Raw genomic sequence first — 19,547 nt, forward strand, 5'->3', positions numbered from 1 at the left:
ATTTTGTTCATTTTTGCACATAACATGAAGTGGAGGTACAACTTCCTTCTTCGGCATGTGGAAATCCAGTTGTCCCAGCGCCTTTTATAGAAGAGACTGTTCTTTCTCTATTTAACAGTCTTGGCAGCCTTATCAGAAATGAACTGGCCATAGGTGCTTGGGTTTATTAATGGACTCCGAATTCTATTCCATTGGTCTCTACATGGATCCTTATGCTAGAACCACACTGTTTGATTACTGTAACTTTGTAGTAAGTTTTGGAATTGGGACATGTGAGTCCCCCAACTTTGTTCTTCTTTTGCAAGATGGTTTTGGCTGCTTGGGACCCATGGCATTTCCACTGAATTTTAAGGATTAGCTCTTCCACTTCTGCAAAAATACCAGCTGAAATTTCAGTAGGGATTGTGTTGAATCTGGAGGTCACTTTTGATAGTCTTGAACTCTTAAAAATGTTGTCTTCTAATCCAGAGATACATGATGTCTCTCCATTTCTTCTTTCATCTCCACCACCGCTTCCCAGTGTTCAGTGTGCAAATCTTTCACCTCTTTGGTTAAATGTAGATGTAGGTATTTTATCCTCATAGATTTTATTGTGAATAGAATAGTTTTCCTAATTTCCTTTTTGGATAGTTCATTGCTCTTATGTAGAAACAGAACTGATTTTTGTGTTTTTATCTTGTAACCTGCAAGTTAATTGATTTTATTAGTTCTAATAGCCTTCTCATGTGTTCTGTGGGAATTTCTCTATATAAGAACATGTCATCTGTGAATAGATAGTTTTACATCTCCCTTTCAAATTTGGATGCCTTTTTCTTTGTTTTTCTTATCTAATTGCTCTGGCTAGAACTTACAACAGCAAAAGTGGGCAATTTTGTCTTGTTCCAGACCTTAGAGGTAAAGCTTTCACTCTTTCACAGTGAGTATGTGGGTTGTTCATAAATGCCACTGTAATGTAATGTTGAAGAAGTTCCCTTCTATTTCTGGCTTTCTGGGTGTTTTTTATCATGAAATCATGTGGAATTTTGTCAAATGCCAATTTTTTTTTTTTTTTTTTTTTTGGTTTTTAGGGTAGCACCTGTGGCATGTGTAAGTTCCCAAGCCAGGGGTCAAATTGGAGCTGCAGCTGCCGGCCTACACCACAGCCACAGCAATGCCAGATCTGAGCTGCATCTGCAACCTGTAGTCACAGCACATGGCAATGCCAGACCTTTAACCCATTGAACAAGGCCAGGGATCGAACCCACGTTCTTATGGATACTAGTCGGGTTCATTACCACTGAGCCACAACAGGAATTCCTCAAATGCTAGTTCTGCATCAACGGACACGATTGTGGGTTTTTTTCTTTCATTCTGTTAATGTATTATAATACACTGATTGATTTTTTTTAAATTTAAGTTTATTGGTGTCTAGTTGACTTACAATGTTGTACTACTTTCTGTTATACAGCAAAATGAATCAGTCATATACATAAAGATACCTGTTATTTTTCCCATATAGGTTATTAAAAATTATTGGGTAGATTTTCCTGTGCTATGCAGTAGGTTCTCATTAATATATGGTATTTTATATACGTTATTCTCACCATCCCAGTGATTTTTGTCATGTTGAACCATCTTTGCACTCCCACAATAAATCCAACTTGGCCCTGGTGTATAATCACTTTATTGTGCTACTGGATTAGGTTTGCTGGGATTTTGTTGAGGATTATTGCTTCTATATTCATAAGGGATATTGGTCTGTAACTTTCTTTCCTTGTGATCTCTCTCTGTGGCTGCCATATCAGGGTAATGCTGGTAATTTTAAGGGAGTTAAGAAGTTTTTCTTCCTCTCCTTTTTTTTTTTTTTTTTTTTTTTTTAGAGTTTGAGAAGGATTGGTGTCAATTCTTCTCTAAATATTTTGTAGAATTCACCAGTGAAGTCTTCTGGTCCTGGACTTTACTTTGTTGGGTGGTTTTGTTTTGTTTCGTTTTTTGGTCTTTTTATCTTTTTAGGGCCACACCCACGGCATATGGAGGTTCCCAGGCCAGGGGTCCCATCAGAGTTTCAGCCGCCAGCCTACACCACAGCCACAGCAATGCAGGATCTGAGCCGCTTCTGTGACCTTCACCACAGCTCACAGCAATGCCGGATCCCTAATCTGCTGAGCAAGGCCAGGGATCGAACCTGCGTCCTCATGGATGCCAGTCGGGTTTGTTAAGCACTGAGCCACGAGGGGAACTCCTGTTGGGAGGCTTTTGATTACTGATTCAATCTCCTTACTTATAAGTTCTGTCTTATAGTTCTGTCAAGATTTTCTATTTATCTTAAAGTTATTTGCGTATCTCTATGATTCTGTCCATTTCATCTAGGTTATCTAACTTGCTGGCATGCAACTGCTTTTAGTACTCCCTTAAAATCTTTTTTATTTATGCAAGATTAGTAGTAATCCACCATTTTTTTTCTGATTTTAGTAATTTGAGTGTTTTTTTCTTTTCAGTCTAACTAAAGGTTTGTCAATTTTTTGATTTTTTTGAAGAAACAACTTTTTTATTTCATTGATTCTCTGTATTATTTCTTACTTCATTTATCCCCACTCTGAGTTGTATTATTTCCTTCCTCCTACCAACTTTATATGTAGTTTTCTTTTCCTATCCCTGTGAATTTGAATATCAGGTTTTGAATTTTGGCAAAGAAGTTAGCTGGGGTTTTCATGAGGATTTCGTTGCATGTGCAGGCCAATTTGGAGAATAGTCCCATCTTAACCATGTTAATTCTTCCAAGTTATAAATATGGGATAGCTTTCCATTTATTTAAAGCATCACTAATTTCTTTCAACCATGTTTTGTAGTTGTCAACATACAGATCTTGAACTTTTCAATTTTTGAGGAAATTTTAAGGGGTTTTTAAATAGGCTCCCTTTGACATGATGAGCCACATCTCTCATGTCTTCACATGGTAAATACAGGAACAGGTCCACTTGGCTCTTTCTTTCTGTCTTCCCTGAACTGCACTGTGCTGCAGGGTCCTGGCAAGACAGCAGGGTGGCCTGCAGCTCCTGGGGAGTGAGAAGGAAGGTGGGCTGAGCAGGTGCTGCCTGGAGGGCAGCAGGAGGGAGGAGGGGGAGGATGGGAAGATGAAGCAGGGCAGAAGGGACAGCTCCCAGTTTCACATGAGACCCCACTGACATTTCTGGGGAAATGTTGGTGAGTTTAATGGTTTGGGAATATACGTCATTCTTTAGCAGGCAACACCATGGCGTGCGTGACAATGTTTTTGCTCTTTCATTTTGTCTCATTCCAGCTGCTCTTTCTGTTTAGTCCAGTGGCCTTCCTCCTGTAGCTGACTTGTCCTTCCCAAGTGATGCAGGAGCATGTGATAGCATGGAGGCCCTGTGCCTTCCCAGGAGGCAGATGAGATCAGATGGAAATGCATGGCATGGGCAGGCAATGCAGGTATCAGGAGACAAAATCAATTTCCTGGGGGAAGGACCTCCAAGCGCCCCTGTCGGGAAGGGCCAGCAGTGCCTGTCCCTGCAGCCAGGGTGTGGCCAGTCCAGGCCTCACGCTCCCCCAAAACACCTGGGCCCATCGCCATGGCATGTACCCAGCTAGGGGGCTTAGGCTGTGCTTGGGGTGGACCCCCAAGCCTGGCTTCACTGGGAAGGGCCCAAGGGCCCCTGCATACTCCCCATCCATCAGCAGCCTGTGATGGCAGCAGACCAACAGAGCTGGAGGCTGGGTCTCCAGTGCAGCTGCTGTGGGTGTGGACGTGAGCACGTGTGTGTTTGCATTGCAGTGCAGTCTCAGGAACCCCACTCCACCCCTCCCCAGCCTTGGTCTCCTCAGCCTGCCATGGGAACAGGCACTGCTCCCTGGGGGCCACGAGGAGGGCAAAACCTGTGACCCAGCCCCAAACACAGCAAGCACTCCATCACATTCACTGGGTTTTAATAGGCTTAACTCCACCACTCAAAATGTGTTTTTTAGATCGGGTATGCCACCAGTCTCGTGAAACCCAGCAGTAAAATGTGCATTTACATTCTAGCTTGAATTGGGGGAGACGGTTAATGAATAATGATGATAATTGCTGTTTTCTTTTCCTTAATAACAAAAAAGAGTTCAGTGAATAGCTAAGAATTAGGAAGCGAAGATGCCTTCCACTTTTCGTGTTTGTGTTACCTCACTTTCACAAAAAGAAATTGCCAGCCCCTAAGTATTTATTATATGTTATGTAGACTTATTAAAAAAAAAAAAACCTATAGTACAAGCCCTCATTATATGTTTTAGTATTGCCATTATTTACGGTAGGTTATTATTTTGTGTGTTGTTATATTTCTGAGAGGTAGTACATGCGTTTCCACACCTGCATCAAGGAATTCATTCCTGGGCAGGGAAATGAGAATGTTATCAACATGTTGCATAATCAAATTTAATTCATTTTAGCAAAACTTGTCTCTTTTATGCTGTTCTTTTATGTAGCCACATTCATAACATAGCTTCCAGGCTAAACATTAGGCAGAAATGGGATACGTGAGTGGGGCGATAATGGCTCGCTTTTTAATACGGAGCGAGATTAGAATTGTATTAAATTACATGTTAATGGAAAAATAAAGCAAAAGATAATAGGATGACAACTTTATGCTGCCGTAAATTCTAGATTACAGAACACAGTTCTGCTATTTATCAGTTGAGTGCTGAGTTTCCTTTGAAAACTTGCTTTTAATTATATTAAAATATAATGTAACCTAAAATATCCCTTCTTGATATGTGGAAGTGCTCTGGCGATAATTTGGCTGTTGGAAGGAAAGCACTGCTCAGCTATTACAGGAGAGCCCCAACCCCCGACCCCCAAGACACCCAGGCACCTCACATTGTGATGAGGTGAAGACAGCAGAGGTAAAAGGCCCCGACCTGGACCTGGAGACCCCTGTCCTGCCCCCTCCTTACCACCAGCCCCCCTGGGGCCCCTCCAGACAGGTGTACTTTCTCTCCCGCTGTCAGTCACCCCAGGTATAAGCCTTACCCCTAATTGCTCAGCAATCCCTTTCTTATAATATGTTTCCACGTCCAAACTGGCCCAGGCAAGTGGCGCTTCTGAAAAGGGGACATTTTGAACCCACACTGCTGTCGAGCCCACGTTTGTGTGCCCAATGCACGGCGAGGCCAAACAAGTGGAAACATCAGAGTTTGAAGCAGGGAAAGGTTTACTGATCAAGAGGCATCAACAACTGTGGGAGACGTAGGTTCATCTCGGATCCGTGTTACTGCTGGCCTGGCGTAAGGTTTCAAGGGCAGCCTTTGAGGTGGGGGCTGCAGGGGGCACGACTTTCTTCTGAGTGACTGGTGGTGCAGGAACGGGGCAAGGTTCCAGGACTCATGATCCTCAGGCTCCTGGTTGCAACTGGTCTGGGGTCTCAGTGTGTTCTCTCCATCCCCCACCTGGGCAGGGGTCTCTGCGGGACAGCTCCAAGGGTGTGGCAGATGGTGTGTTTATCCCTAGGGGAGGAACTAGGACTCCTTGCCCTGAACTGTTGTTTAAGCTCTCGTTACTCTTCTTGCTTGACTGCTTTTCCTTTCTTTCCCACGTTCCCTCGCTTCCCTACTTAGTAACTGCTTGGGTCTGCTCTTCAGGAGTCCAGGAAGGCAGGACTCTAGGAAGACCTAGAAGACTAAAGTCTTTTTCCTCAAGCCAAAAACAGGGAATGCAGAAGGGCTTGTGCCCCCAGGTGACCCCCCAGGGTCCTGCTCCATCTCAACACCCTGGACCAGTCACCAGGCCGCTGTCCCTGGGCAGGTGACAATGTTCCCTCAAGTCCATCCCCAAGCCGGCTGGGTTTGCTGGCACCAGAGCCTGCTGCCTCTCGGCTTCCTTTCCACATCCGATGGTGGCCCTAAGTGTCCTTCGGAGGCCACCTTGGGGGTCAGGATGGGTGGTCTCTGAGTGCAGGTGTGCAGGTGTCAAGCCCCCCAAGGTTGCAGGCAATGTGCTACAGGGTAGGCTTGTAGTTGGGGAGGGCTCTCTGTGCAGTAGGGGAGCTGGTGATCTGCACCCTCAGCTGGGCCTGCACTGGTCCCTGGGGAGGCGGCCTGGGACAGCAAGGTAGGGGTCAGGCAGGGCTCCAACAGCTTCTTCTTTTTTTTTTTTTGTCTTTTTGTCTTTTTGCCATTTCTTGGGCCGCACGCGTGGCATATGGAGGTTCCCAGGCTAGGGGTTGAATTGGAGCTGTAGCCACCGGCCTATGCCAGAGCCACAGCAACGCCAGATCCAAGCTGCATCTGCAACCTACACCACAGCTCACCGCAACGCCGGATCCTTAACCCGCTGAGCAAGGCCAGGGATCGAACCCGCAACCTCATGGTTCCTAGTTGGATTCGTTAACCACTGCGCCACGACAGGAACTCCCTGACAGCTTCTTTCCTGAGGAAACAAGGCCCTCACACGTTGAGAAGCCCCACCCTCAACCCAAGGACAGTGCACAGGGGGCTTCTGAGTCTGGTGGCCTGGAGCTGAGTCTCAGAGCACAGATCTTGGAGGAAGAACCTACTGGGAGCGGACGTGCAGAAAGCCCGGGAGTAGTTAGGAGCAGTGGTTCTCTGTGATCAGAGACAGGGGGCTTCACAGGATAACTGAGAGAGGAATCTGAAGTGGGGGCCCCAACTTGTCAGCCCACGACTGGGAGCATCCACACTTCGCCTGGCTCAGGGTGGGCTGGCACATAGCCACACGGAGCTGCCATCCTCGAGGTGGCCTTGGGCAGCAGGGCGAGGACCAGGGCTGGGTGGTGGGGGCAGAGAATGGACTGGCTGGGGGTGTCTGGGGAACTCAGCTGTGGCCATGGACGAGCAGAGAATTGGGACAGCAAGGCAACCAGCAGGCAGCTGCTGTGGCCCTGGGGACCAGGACTCAGGGCGGAGCCTTGGGTGGGAGAGGTGGGAAGGGGGAGCCAGTGTGGGCAGAGAGGAAGGGGAGGGTAAGTACAGCCGGGAGAGGGACAGAGAGAGGGAGACATTGCACCCTGTCTCAGGCTGTGCGGCTGGCTGCCTGCTGTCCAGAGCAGCCTTGTGGCCCTGATGAAGGGGAGGAGGCACAGCCTGGTCCCTGGGGGAGGTAGCGTGGACATAGGGAGGGAGACCACCCACCTGGACCCAGTTGGCCTGCATGCTCCCAGCCAGTGGAACAATATTGGTGGGGCTGCCACATCCTCTCCAGGCAAAACCCGAGGGTTTCTTCTCAGCTGTTTTCCTGTTGGAATCAGCTGTCCACATCTGTATTTCCTGATATGTTATAGTATATGCATATTACATGTGAGTGTTTGCATCATATGTACATGTTATGTGTGCATATTGTACACAATAATAGGATCTATTTCCTATACTAGATGCATTTTATATGCCATATGTGCATATTTTATATGGTTATATATGCATTATATAAACCATATAAGCACATTACATACTATAATAGAATCTTTATTTCTTGAATATATTGTAATATATGCATGTCACATATATACTACATAAATATATGCATTATATACACATTTTATAGTACATACAGTATACCATAGTAGACTGTTTCCTGCATATATTATACGCACTTTATATACTATATAGACATTTTACATATGGATATATGCATTGTATATATACTATAAGTGCATACTGTACAGTATAATAGAATATGTATTTTCTGTATATATTACGTTATATACCATATATGCATATTATGTACTATATTTGTATGCTAAATACTACAATAGTCTGTATTTCTTGTATATATTATATGCACATTGTATACTATATGTGCATATTATATATAGATACATATGCATTATATAAACTACATAAGCACATTATATAGTATAATAGTCTGTATTTCCTGAATGTTATAATATATGCATATTATATACATATATTCTATATTAATGTACACATTATCTATCCATGTTATATGTGCATATCATATACTGTAATAGACACTATTTCCTGTATATGTTATATGCACTTTATGTATTATATAAGCATTTTACATACAGATGTGTGCATTATATATACATACTATAAGTGCATGCTATACACTATATAATAAAATCTATATTACATTATATGGCATATATGCATATCATGTACTATATATATATATGCTATACACTAGAATAATCTGTATATACTGTATTATAGCATATCATACTATGTATGCATATCATATATAGATATGTATGTTATATACACAAACTATATAGGCAGAGCATCTGCTGTAATAGAGTCTGTGTTTCCTGCGTCTGTTGGGTAGCCAGTTGGAAGAAGAAGAGACAGAAACACTGGGATAGCAGGAAGCAGAGGTGAAGCCAGTGGCCTCTCCAGCAAAGCCTAGAGTCCAGGATACCCTGAACTTGAGAAATACTGACAATGATAACAGTTCCAGGCATAACACAAGGTGCCCTCCTCCTGGGGCTCCACCAGTTGCTTTATCAGGACACAGTTTAGGAAAGGGCATCCTGCCTAGAGTCACAGGCTGGAGGTGGCAGAACTGGGACCCTAACTACTCTGTGTCCAAAGGCCCCCATTCCAACCCCTGAGCTCAACTGCCTTCCTTCTGGGAGGCCCAGCAGGGTCCACAACCAGCAGCAGCAAACCCTCAACCCCCCCGCACATTGCACCTGAGGTTTGGGGGTCTGTGTGTAATAGCGCAGCTCACAAATCAAAGCTTTTTTGTTTTTCCTGAGTAGGATCTTACAGCTCAAAGTCAAAAATCTGAAATGGGAAGTGAGGAGAGAGAGCCCCCATCCCCCACCCCGGCTCCACCTGCAAAGCAAGGATACAGCTTTTAAAGGACTCACGACCAGTACCTGTGCCCTTGGCACCTCAGCACCCCCACCCCGCACTCCGCCCCAGCAATACCACTGATTAAATAGATAAATAAATATTAGTTCTTAAACTGGACCACAGCATTCAAATCTACTTGAAATGTAACTTGTTTCCCCTCCATTTTGCACATTTGTTTAAAACCACAAAGTCTTGCTCTCAAGAGACCTGATGAACATCCTGGACATTAAATATTTGTAGTTGTAGACCCACCCCAGGGAATAGCAGAGCTTACTCTTCTTCATGGTCTTATACCTTAGAGCAGTCAATGTGGTATTAAAAAAAAAAAAAAAAAAGATTGTTTATTTGAATGCCCAGACCAGGGGTAACCTCTGGGAAAAACAGTGCCTTCGGCAGGGGTGGGCTTCAAGCCCCTTGCCCACCCCACCCAGAGGGTTTGTCCCAGTTCTCCCCACCCCTGCTGAGTCTCATGGGTGCTTCTGTGTTTTCTCAACAGACCAGCAGTATTCATGGTCCCCAACCCAGCACTTCAATGAGGAGAGGTACCTGCCGGCCCCAAGGACTATGAAAGGGCTCTCCGGGAGTCGGAACCCGCCGCAGCTGTGCTCTGGCCACACCTGTGGCCTGACGCCCCCCGAGGACTTCGAGCATGGCCACAGCCACCTCCACCATGGCCAGGAGACCCGGCAGCCCTACCTGCTCAGCCCGGCGGACAGCTGCCCCGTGGAGCACCATCGCTGCTCCCCCAGGACTTCCATCCATTCGGACTGTGTGGTGATGCCCGTGGTGCTGGGCGACCACGTGTCCAGCAGCACCTTCCCCCGGATGCACTACAGCTCCCACTACGACACGCGGGACGACTGCACCGTGTCCCATGCTGGCGCCAAGACCAACAGGATCCCGGCCAACCTCCTGGACCAGTTCGAGAAGCAGCTGCCCCTGCACAGAGACGGGTTCCACACACTGCAGTACCAGCGGACCTCGGCGGCTGCTGAGCAGCGCAGTGAGAGCCCGGGCCGCATCCGGCACCTTGTGCACTCAGTGCAAAAGCTCTTCACTAAGTCCCACTCTCTGGAGGGCTCGGCCAAGAGCCATGCCAACGGCACCAAGGGTGACGGCCGGCCGGACGAGCATCAGCACGGCCACCATGCCAAGCACAGCAAGCGGAGCAAGAGCAAGGAGCGCAAGCCCGAGGGCAAGCACCGCTCGGGCCTGAGCAGCTGGTGGAGCTCGGATGACAACCTGGACAGTGACAGCACCTACCGCGCCTCCAGTGTGGCCAACAGGCGCCACGTGGCCCACAGCGCCCACTGCTACCCCGATGCGCTGCAGGGCCCCTTCGGGGACCTCTCACTGCGGACCTCCAAGAGCAACAATGACGTGAAGTGCTCAGCCTGCGAGGGCTTGGCCCTCACGCCAGACACCAAGTACATGAAGCGGAGCTCCTGGTCCACACTGACCGTGAGCCAGGCCAAGGAAGCCTACCGCAAGAGCTCCCTGAACCTGGACCAGCCACTGGTGCCCCAGGACCTGAAGCCGCCGCTGCGGCCCTGCCACTATCTTCAGGTAAGGGGGGCGGGAGGGGCTGCTGCATCTGACCTGGGTCCTGGCCACTGGGCACTGCCTGCCTGTTGGAGCCCTCCGTGCATGACAGGGCCTCAGGGCCTCCAAGGTGGCAGGACACAGCACCAGGCCTGGACATGTTTCAGCCCAGGATTGTGTTTTCTTCTCTGAAAGTGGCTGGTGTGGCCCAGGGATTGCCTGCTGCTTGAGTAGTTCACAGGCTTATCTGACAGGAGCATCTTTACTTCCTGAAAAGGCCAGCGAGCGTGGTCACAGAAAATGCAGCTGGCCTCTGAGGTGTGCTTTAACCCAAAGCAGATTAAAAACAGCGGATGGCTGGAGGTGGCCTGTCGTGGAACTCGCCAGTTTTGTTTTTATTCTCAGGGCCGCATCTACAGCATATGGAAGTTCCCAGGCTAGGGGTCAAGTGGGAGCCACAGCTGCTGACCTACACCACAGCCACAGTAACTCAGGATCCGAGCCACGTCTGCGACCTAAACTGCAGCTCACAGCAACGCAGATCCTTAACCCACTGAGAGAGGCCCAGGATCGAACCTGCAACTCATGGATACTAGTTAGATTCGTTACCATTGAGCCACAATGGGAACTCCGGAATTCTCCTTTTTATGTCCTTTCCTTCCCATTACCGCCTAACCACTAACCACACCATCGCTGAGTGCACCAGCCACTGAGAGGCACCCGCCTCTTTTAAGGAGGCCTCTGCAATTACTTCTATCCGATAACAGGACCATTACCAGAACTCGAAAGTCTGGAGCTTTCCTTTAGTATATGCATAATTTGTATTCCAGTTTGCAATCACTTGGACTTGCCTGGCCGCAGGTACTGTGGGCCGAGCACTGCGTGAGAGAAATCTTCAGGGATCATGAGTGACAGTGCTAAGTGCAGGCTGAGTCATCAGGCAGTCAATTAATGGAACAGATAAACAACTGTGAATCTTCTCCTGCCTCAGGTGGCTGCAAATCATTTTAGAAATTCCAGGTGCCATCCTGGTACATTGTCCAAAATCCAGTGGTTCTATTTTAAAAGGAAATGCCAAGCACACTGCTTTTACGGGCAGATTTTTTCAAGAGGACAAATTGGTAGTTAGATAAAATATTATTTTCATAGCAATGGGAGAGACTTAAATTTTGCTTGTAGTTAGCAAACGCCAATGATACCTAAATATGAAATTTTTACCTGTACATCTAAAGGAACATGATAAATGCAGCCAGGGCCCAGTCTAGTCGTTGCTAGAGAAGCAAAACTCTTGTCTATCTCTGTGTCTGGACCTGGGAAGTCTCTGTGCAGTGTCCCCAGACTTTGCAGGAGGGACCGACCCTGGGCATTGGGCCCCTGTGCCTGACTCCCAGACCTGCCTCCCCTCCCACCTCCTGGGGCGCACATCCTCTGCAGAGCTTCACGCCCCACACCACCCCCTATGCCCACTCCTCTTACTGAACATTGCCTATTTCTCTGCCCTCCAAGAGCTCTTTTTAATTTGTATTCATGATGGAAGCTGTCAATCCTGTAGCAGGGAAGCGTGACATAATGAACCCTGTCCCTCATCCTCCAGCCTTGGAATCAGCCAGTTCAGGGTGAGGCCTGCCCCATCAGCACCCCACCCACCTTCCTGTCCAGGCGACACAAAACAAAACCCAGGCTCCCCCCGTAGTCCTTTCCCTGTTTATCTCAGAACGACCCCCTAGAAAATAAGGACTCTTCTTTTTGAGACATAACTGTAATACAGGTGAATCATTAAGGAAGAATATTCTTCAATAGTTTCAAATTCCCAGTCACCACCCACCTGCTGTGCCCTGGCCACCCACGTTTGTCTGACGGATTGTTGGCAGTATCCAGACCAGGCCTGCGGGGATGGGCTGGTCCATCTCTGAAAAGCCCGAGGGCCTCTCTTCCATCGCTTCCTCTTCTTGCTCTGGCCCTGCTGTCTTCCCTCATGAATTAGGAACCCGTGTGTCTGACCTCCCTGCGGTCTGGGTCCCCACGGTGGGGTTTCATGGGGTCACCCAGGTGCTTCTCCAGCCCCGGGTTTGTCAGGTGGTGGTCAGGCCTCCTGCCAGCAGCCACCCTGCCCAGTGGGTCACTGAGGACCTGATGTTCTTGACATTCTTGGGAGGTGCCCAGTGGAGTGACAGGGTCATCCCTCCAGCTGTTCCTTCAGAACATTCATCCTTAAATAATCACATGTGATAAGGGACTGGATCTTGTTACAGAACAATCCCTGCTGTTGAGTAAGGTCCTCGAGGCAGAGGCATAGAGAAGGAAATGGTCCCCAGCCTGAGTGGTCCTTGGGGTGGGAATCTGGCCGGTGTCCACCTGATGATGGAGCCTCCAGGAGGCCTGGTCCACAATCATCCACACTGGGGCCTCTTGGCCACCAGGGCAGCCTGGACCACAATTGCCCATGGTGGGGCCAGTGGACACAGGACTGTGGGCTTACTCAGAAGCCCCCTGCCTCCCCCTCCTCCTAGAAGCGAGTCCAACACCTACTTCCCCTTCCCATTCCCCCCACCACCGTCACCGAGGGACACCGGGCCAGATCTTTGACCTTGGGCAGCACAGGTTTGCCCCTTCCCCAGGCTGGCTTTGTTCCATGGGGCTCCAGGACCCCTTAGGGCGGAGGGCCAGCCTCTCCAAAACCTTCTTACTGGGGCTTCGTGGCACTAGCTGCATTAAACTTCCCTGGAAGATTAAAACCTCTTGTCCTCAGATGCCCAGGTTTCATCTCAGAACCGGAAGGTGGGGGTTGGAAGAATTTGTCTGAAGATGCTGCTGTACAAATAAGATTTTAAAAAACAGAAGAGAGAAATAAATGCTCATAAGCTCTATTCTTTTTCTTTTTTTTTTTTCAACAAAAGCTAGAGAGATTTAGAGCTGAACAGAGAGTTGCTTTTTAGTTCCACCTTTGGTTTGTGCAGAATATATACTTAACATTAGAGAAAGATTTTTTTAATGTTTTTAAGTAGGTCAAAGCAGACAATAGAATTGAAAGAAAATTCTAGTCCATTTTATTATTTGCCAAAGCTTGTTTTGGTATTTTCTCCATCAGCAGACCAAGCATCTGAGGTCATACTTTGGATAAGTATTGCAGTGGTCAGGGGAGATAATGGGCAGCAGCTTAGCTCAGGGGGCAGAAGGCTTCCCACCCTGGGCTACCCTGAGCTGTGGGGTGAGGAAGGGGGGAGAGGCCTGCTGATCTGTGGTGGGAGGACATGGTGGCAGCTGGGTCCGCCACGCCGGGAACATGGGCCTCCACCCCTCCGTCACTGCTGCTCGCCAGCCGCACGCACTCTCAGGCCAGCACCCGGCTCTCGCCCCCACTTCTCACCTCCTGGCCTCTCGTTCCCGTCACTTTCTCTCATTCCTCCCCTCTTGTGTCTTTGCTGGTCCAGACTCAGGGGCTCATTTCAGCGGTTTGTGCTAATTGTGCTGCTGTTCCGAAGGCAACATTTTGTGTTGAGGAGGAGGAGCCTCCCTTCCGGCACTTAGGGAAGCAGCTGAGGGGAAGGAACAGGACGAAGGCAGAGCTAGGAAGGTCGTGGTGAACAATGAAAACATCCCCAAGTTTGAAGAGTCTGTCAACCCTGCTCCCAGCCCCATCCTAAGGTCCATGCCTCCCCCCGAGCGCCGGGCGCGGGCTGCTCCCCATCCTTTGCTGGAAAGGGGGCGCCGTGCCTCCTTGAGCAGTTCCATGTGCACACAGAAATACACCTAAGAGCACCCCCTTTCCCAAGGACGTTTGTCCAGTGGGTTCTGTCTGTGGTTTAAAAAAACCAAAAGGGTTTTCTCCAGTTTCTACAATAAACATTTCAAATGGTCTCAGACAGGAGAGCCCCTGGGCGTTTGCTTCCGCCCAAGTCAGGAGTGAAAGCTGGATTTGAACTAGGCGTTGAGGGTTTTGTCACCCGTGAACTGACATCCGATGTCTGTCTGCAGAGCTGCCTGCCTCGTCCAGATTCTCTTCCTGTTCAGTCGCCACAGTCTGTCCCTCCACCCATGTCCATCTCCCCAGTCCATGATCTGGCTCCCACCCAACAAGACCTCACACACTTGTCACTTAGTCACCCCTGCATCTGGTAGCGTTGGACACGAAGGAAGGGGCGAGGAGACACACTTGTCCTGCGATCCTGGAGGACACCCGGGAGCGATGAACAGAAGGAGGGTCCTTCCAGGCCCTGGAGGTGTCTAGTGGTTCTGGGACCAGGGCACTCAGGGGCTGAATAAGCCCCCACCCTTCTGCTCTCCCAGGATTCCTGCCCCCTCAGGGTAGTTGGAATTGGGCTTGTAAAGACCACCCAGTTTCAGAAAACCACGCTTCTCAGAATCCTTCTCAGTATGAGTAGTTATAGAGGCAGAGAATGAAAAACAGGCTTGCATCCTCTGGGACAGCAGTGCTTCCCAGGACAGCGACCCAACCTGGACCCCCATAGCTCTGCTCCAGATGCATGTTTGCGGTTTCAAAGGAGGGTGTTTGTTTTCCAGTGGTGCCTGGTTTTGGAAGGTGGGCCAGAGGTTGATGAAGAGCACATGGGGACAGAGACTAATACACAGGAGAGTGACCAGAGCACAGAGTAAGTACCCGGCACATGGGGACAGGGACTAGTACACAAGACAGTGACCAAAGCACAGGGTAAGTGTCCAGAACATGGGGACAGTGCCCAGCACATGGGGACAGGGACTAGTACACAGGACAGTGACCAAAGCACAGGGTAAGTGTCCAGAACATGGGGACAGTGCCCAGCACATGGGGACAGGGACTAGTACACAGGACAGTGACCAAAGCACAGGGTAAGTGCCCAGAACATGGGGACAGAGACTAGCACATGGGGACAGTGCCCACCTTATGGGAACAGAGACTACTACACAGAACAGTGACCAGAGCACAGGGAAAGTGTCCGTCACATGGAAGAGTGACCAGCCATGGGGACAGACAGGACATAATGAATGACCAGCACACAGGGTTAACCCCAACAAGCTGCATCCCTATTCAGGGCATCACTTTTAGTACCTGCTGTCGTCTCAGGCCTGTGACAGGCCTTCAAGTAACATGTTGAATAAATTCTTCACCGAAGGACATAGGGGCTTTAAGTACGGCTAGCCAGGAGTCCACTAAATCCTTTTGCCTCATTGATCCCATATCCATCAGACTTTGATCTTAGAATCATCAGAGTGTAATGAAGACACTCAGAAAATCGTCAGTCATTTCATAGGCCTGGGATATGAGGCCATAGATGTTCTACTTTCCCCACGTTTAGAGATAAGGATGTGGTCCGCGTGTGACCGAGTGGATCCTCATGAGTGTTCATGGCAGGAGGTCAAAGGGCAGGACAACTCTCTCCCGGGGCAGGGGAGGCCTTGTGGGGAGTAGAGGGTACCGGGGGCATTGAGCAGCATCCGCAGCAGCCGGTAGCAGTACCCCCACCTGGAAGACAACCAGACCTGTCTCTGACGTCGCCACATGTCCTGGGCACAGAATTGCCCCAGATGAGAATCTCGGGGCTCCTGGGAGAGCGTGAGGTTAGAACTGGACTCCCGGTCATCAGAAGCTGACTCCCTGCTCTGGAGCAAGCCCCGCCCCCCCGCACCTCCTCCCTCCCGGCCCGGCCCCTCCCTCAGCAGCCTCCCAGCACCGCCCGCCCCCACCCCCACCCCCACAGCGGTGCGCTGAGCCATCGTGGGGACCCCAAGAGCGGTCTCCTCAGGCCCACAAGGGTTTCGGGTAACCTCGCCTTGCACCCTCCGAACTCTGTGCACTTATGACCCAGCAGGCAAGCACGTGAAAAACTCCCCCACCCCTACAATGGCTCCTAAACTTCCCAAGCCAAGTGTCGTGTTTCTAAGGATGATATATCACAATATCCCCTTGATTCAAAGGAAGCTCTGTGTGTGACCCACCTCCACATGCTATTCTGAGTATACAGCTGACCCTGAACCACACAGGTTGGAACTGCATGGTCCAGTTACGGGCGGAATTTCTCAGCAGTCAGTCCTGCAGTGGGGCTGAACTGCGCATCTGGATGGCTGACTCGAAGCTGCACTCAGACTTTTGACCGTGTGAAGGGGCACCACCCCACCCGCGCATTGTTCAAGGGTCAACTGCATGTGTCTGCTTATTTATACATTTGCTTGAGCTCTAACAAAACAGAGAAATAAAAAGGTCACTTTTAACTAAGAACACGAATTTGAATATCAAAATGTCTGGGCCCATGACACACGTGTGCAGAATGAAGTGTTCAGAAGCTTGTTTCTGGATATGGACTCATCCTAATTCAGACCCACAAAGGTTTCAGAATGACTCAGACCACTGCCCTCCGCCAGGCTGATGGGATTTTCGCAAACAATAAACAGTTCTGGGTAAACATTACGCCAAACAAAATTCTCTCTTCCTTTGATTTACATGGTTAGTCCTGAAAAATGCATTGTTCATTAAAACCTGTGCAAAAGAAAAACCAAGCAAAAGAAAAACCAAAAAACAAAAAACTTTGGTTTCTATACGTAGAGTTAGACTCAAGGCTCCCATAGTCATAGACAGGAAAGCAGACATTCAGAGGCATAGAGAACATGGGGCTACTTCATGAGGCGTGTTGGGTCCCGCCTTCCTGCAAACAAGCATCCCAGTACCTGGCAGGTTGGCCATGCCCCCAGGTCTGTGGCAGTCACGGCTGCCTAGACGGTGCCCCACCTGGAACCATGCCTTTTCCTGGAAAAGCCTAGGATGGAGACCGAGCTCTCTTGCTCTCAGTTAAACCCTCAGTGGCACGTGTGCCTGGCATGCATTTAAAATAAAACCAATAAAAATTGTGGAGTGAATGGGGAAGACATTTCCCTACAGGGACACACAACGTTTGATGGCATTTTCTGCTTTGGTTTCGACAACTGAAAGAGAATATTATTACACAACCCTGGCCCTTGTCACCTGTGCCTTGCTGCTGGAAAGGAAAAAAGGGCATTTTAATATGCGGTGTTGAAATCTCCCTGAAGCAAAAAGCAGGAGATCCCAAAAAGTACGCTAAACCCAACCTTGGAAAATGGTTGTGTAAAAGTTATAAATATCTCTCCACTCTCTATGCAAGCTGGGAATTAGGGCAATTAATTATCACAGATGCAGCAAAGACTACGCTTGGATTCACAGGGTCAGTGGCTTTTCTGTGTGAAAAGAAGCTCATTTGTTCATTCACCAGAGGCTGTAAAGCACTTAATGTTTGGGGTCCGACATGGGCCACCCACACCTCCTGCTGCAGGTTTTTGACTTGGTAATGGACCCAAGAAGGCTATTTACTGAGGCTCGGTGGCATTTCCATGTCCCTCCCTTGTCCTTTTGATGGTCTGAGGACATATGCTTTGGAAGCCTTATTCATACCCTGTGCTCGGCTCTGGTTTACACGCCTTCTGTATTGAAATTTCTCCTGTCAAAGACTGTGAAATTGGCGGCTTAAATCAGAAACAAAAAAAAATACAAGCTGGTCTCATTTGTTAGTTAATTCACAAGCTGCTACAAGAAATCTTTACTTTGTTTTTTTACAAAAACGTGCTTTTAGTTCACAAAAATTCCATGCAGCCGCCTATGAGAATGCGAGAATGCGACCTTCCTGGCATGCGGCCCCCTCTGTCTGTCCCGGCCAGCCTCCAGCCTCCCTCCCTGAACGCCCTCCCCTCCCTGTTCCCAGGTGCTGGCTGTAGGAGCCTTGCCTTTGTGTACCTCCTGCCTTGCCTGCTCATCAAGCCCCATTGAATTAGAGCCCCAGAGGTCACCTCCAGGAAGGCCTCCCAGATCATCCCTTTCTCATCAGCCTCTCTTGGTTCCTTTCCTGTTTCCCCTCTGTGTCGGCTTCTTTGGCCCTCATTAAACCGTAATTCAATTTATTTAATGCCTATCTCCTCCAGGGACAGGTGTTGCCACTCAGGACTGAATTTTCTTAAATTAAATCAATATGTTTTTACTTTGTATTATAATAGCAATATATATGGTCTGGGCAGAAAATTTAGAAAATATACATATAAAGAAAAATCATTGACGAGGAGCTCCCTAGTAGCTCAGTGAGTTAAGGAGCTGGCATTGTTACTGCCGTGGCTCAAGTTCAATCTCTGGTCTGGGAACTTCCACGTGCAGTGGGCATGGCCACCAAAATATAGATCAATTGATTTTTTTAAAAAGAAAGAAAGAAAAACCACTGAGAAACCCAGAGTCAGTATCTTCCAATGGTGATTCCATGTCCTTTTGGCTGTTTCCATGCATAATGTAGGCCTGTCTGGCTCTGATGCATAAAACATGGAGTGCACACTCTACTTTAAAATTGCCCCCCCGCCCCGCCCCATGAACATCCTTGCTTGGCTAAATACATATCTTCTGTGCAGTATCCATTGTATGCTTATAGTAAATAATTCCTGCCATCCTGTCTGGTATTATCAGTTTTTGTTTGTTTGTTTTGCATTTTTAGGTCCACAGCTACCACACGTAGAAGCTCCCAGGCTAGGGGTTGAAACGGAGCTGCCACTGGCGGCCTGCACCACAGCCACAGCAATGCAGGATCCGAGCTGTGTGTGTGATCTACACCACAGCTTGTGGCAATGCCAGATCCTTAACCCACTGAGCAAGGCCAGGGATTGAACCCATGTTCTCACAGAGACTACATCAGGTTCTTAACCTACTGAGCCACAATGGGAACTCCTCTGTTCCCTCCTTTTATCCTACTGCTCAATTCCCTATTGCTGGCTGGAATCCTGTTGTTGGGGGCATGGCTGAGTCAGAGGCATGAATAGTCTGAAGTCCTCTGATAGAAAAGTTACCTCCTGGCACAAAGCTGTGTAGAAACGCCTTTCTCCGCCTTGGAGATTTGTTCTGATTGCTGGAAACTGCCTTTGGTAAAAAGGCCTGTGCACGGGAGTGTCAAATACTCAGAGACCTTCAGTCTTCGTTTTTCATTGGTCATTTCTTCCTGGAGCCCCCAAGTCCTTGGTGTCAGGAAGCACATGCATAAACCAACCTGCTCTCCCCGTGGCTGGCTTCTTGCCATGTCCTGGGTGTTTATTTCTCCCACCAAGGCTCTGGTGGCTCCACTCCGCAATGCAGTCTGTGGACTCGTGGCAGCCCACTTGGTTCTGGACCACTCCCCAGGGTCAAAACTACATGAAGACAGGCTCTGGGCACCCAGCCACAGGAG

The 19,547-nt window shown here is 48.7% G+C and overlaps 1 protein-coding gene across 1 annotated transcript in view; it reads left to right on the forward strand.

Moving 5' to 3' along the window:
• DLGAP2 (DLG associated protein 2) overlaps positions 1 to 19,547 on the forward strand; it is a 657,437-nt gene that overhangs the window by 556,180 nt on the left and 81,710 nt on the right. The window contains exon 6 of the mRNA XM_047772228.1: positions 9,302 to 10,371. Coding sequence (XP_047628184.1) covers positions 9,302 to 10,371 — 1,070 coding nt within the window. The remainder of the gene's footprint in view (positions 1 to 9,301; positions 10,372 to 19,547) is intronic.

Source organism: Phacochoerus africanus, chromosome 3, assembly GCF_016906955.1.
Source record: "Phacochoerus africanus isolate WHEZ1 chromosome 3, ROS_Pafr_v1, whole genome shotgun sequence".
Lineage (NCBI taxonomy): Eukaryota > Metazoa > Chordata > Mammalia > Artiodactyla > Suidae > Phacochoerus > Phacochoerus africanus.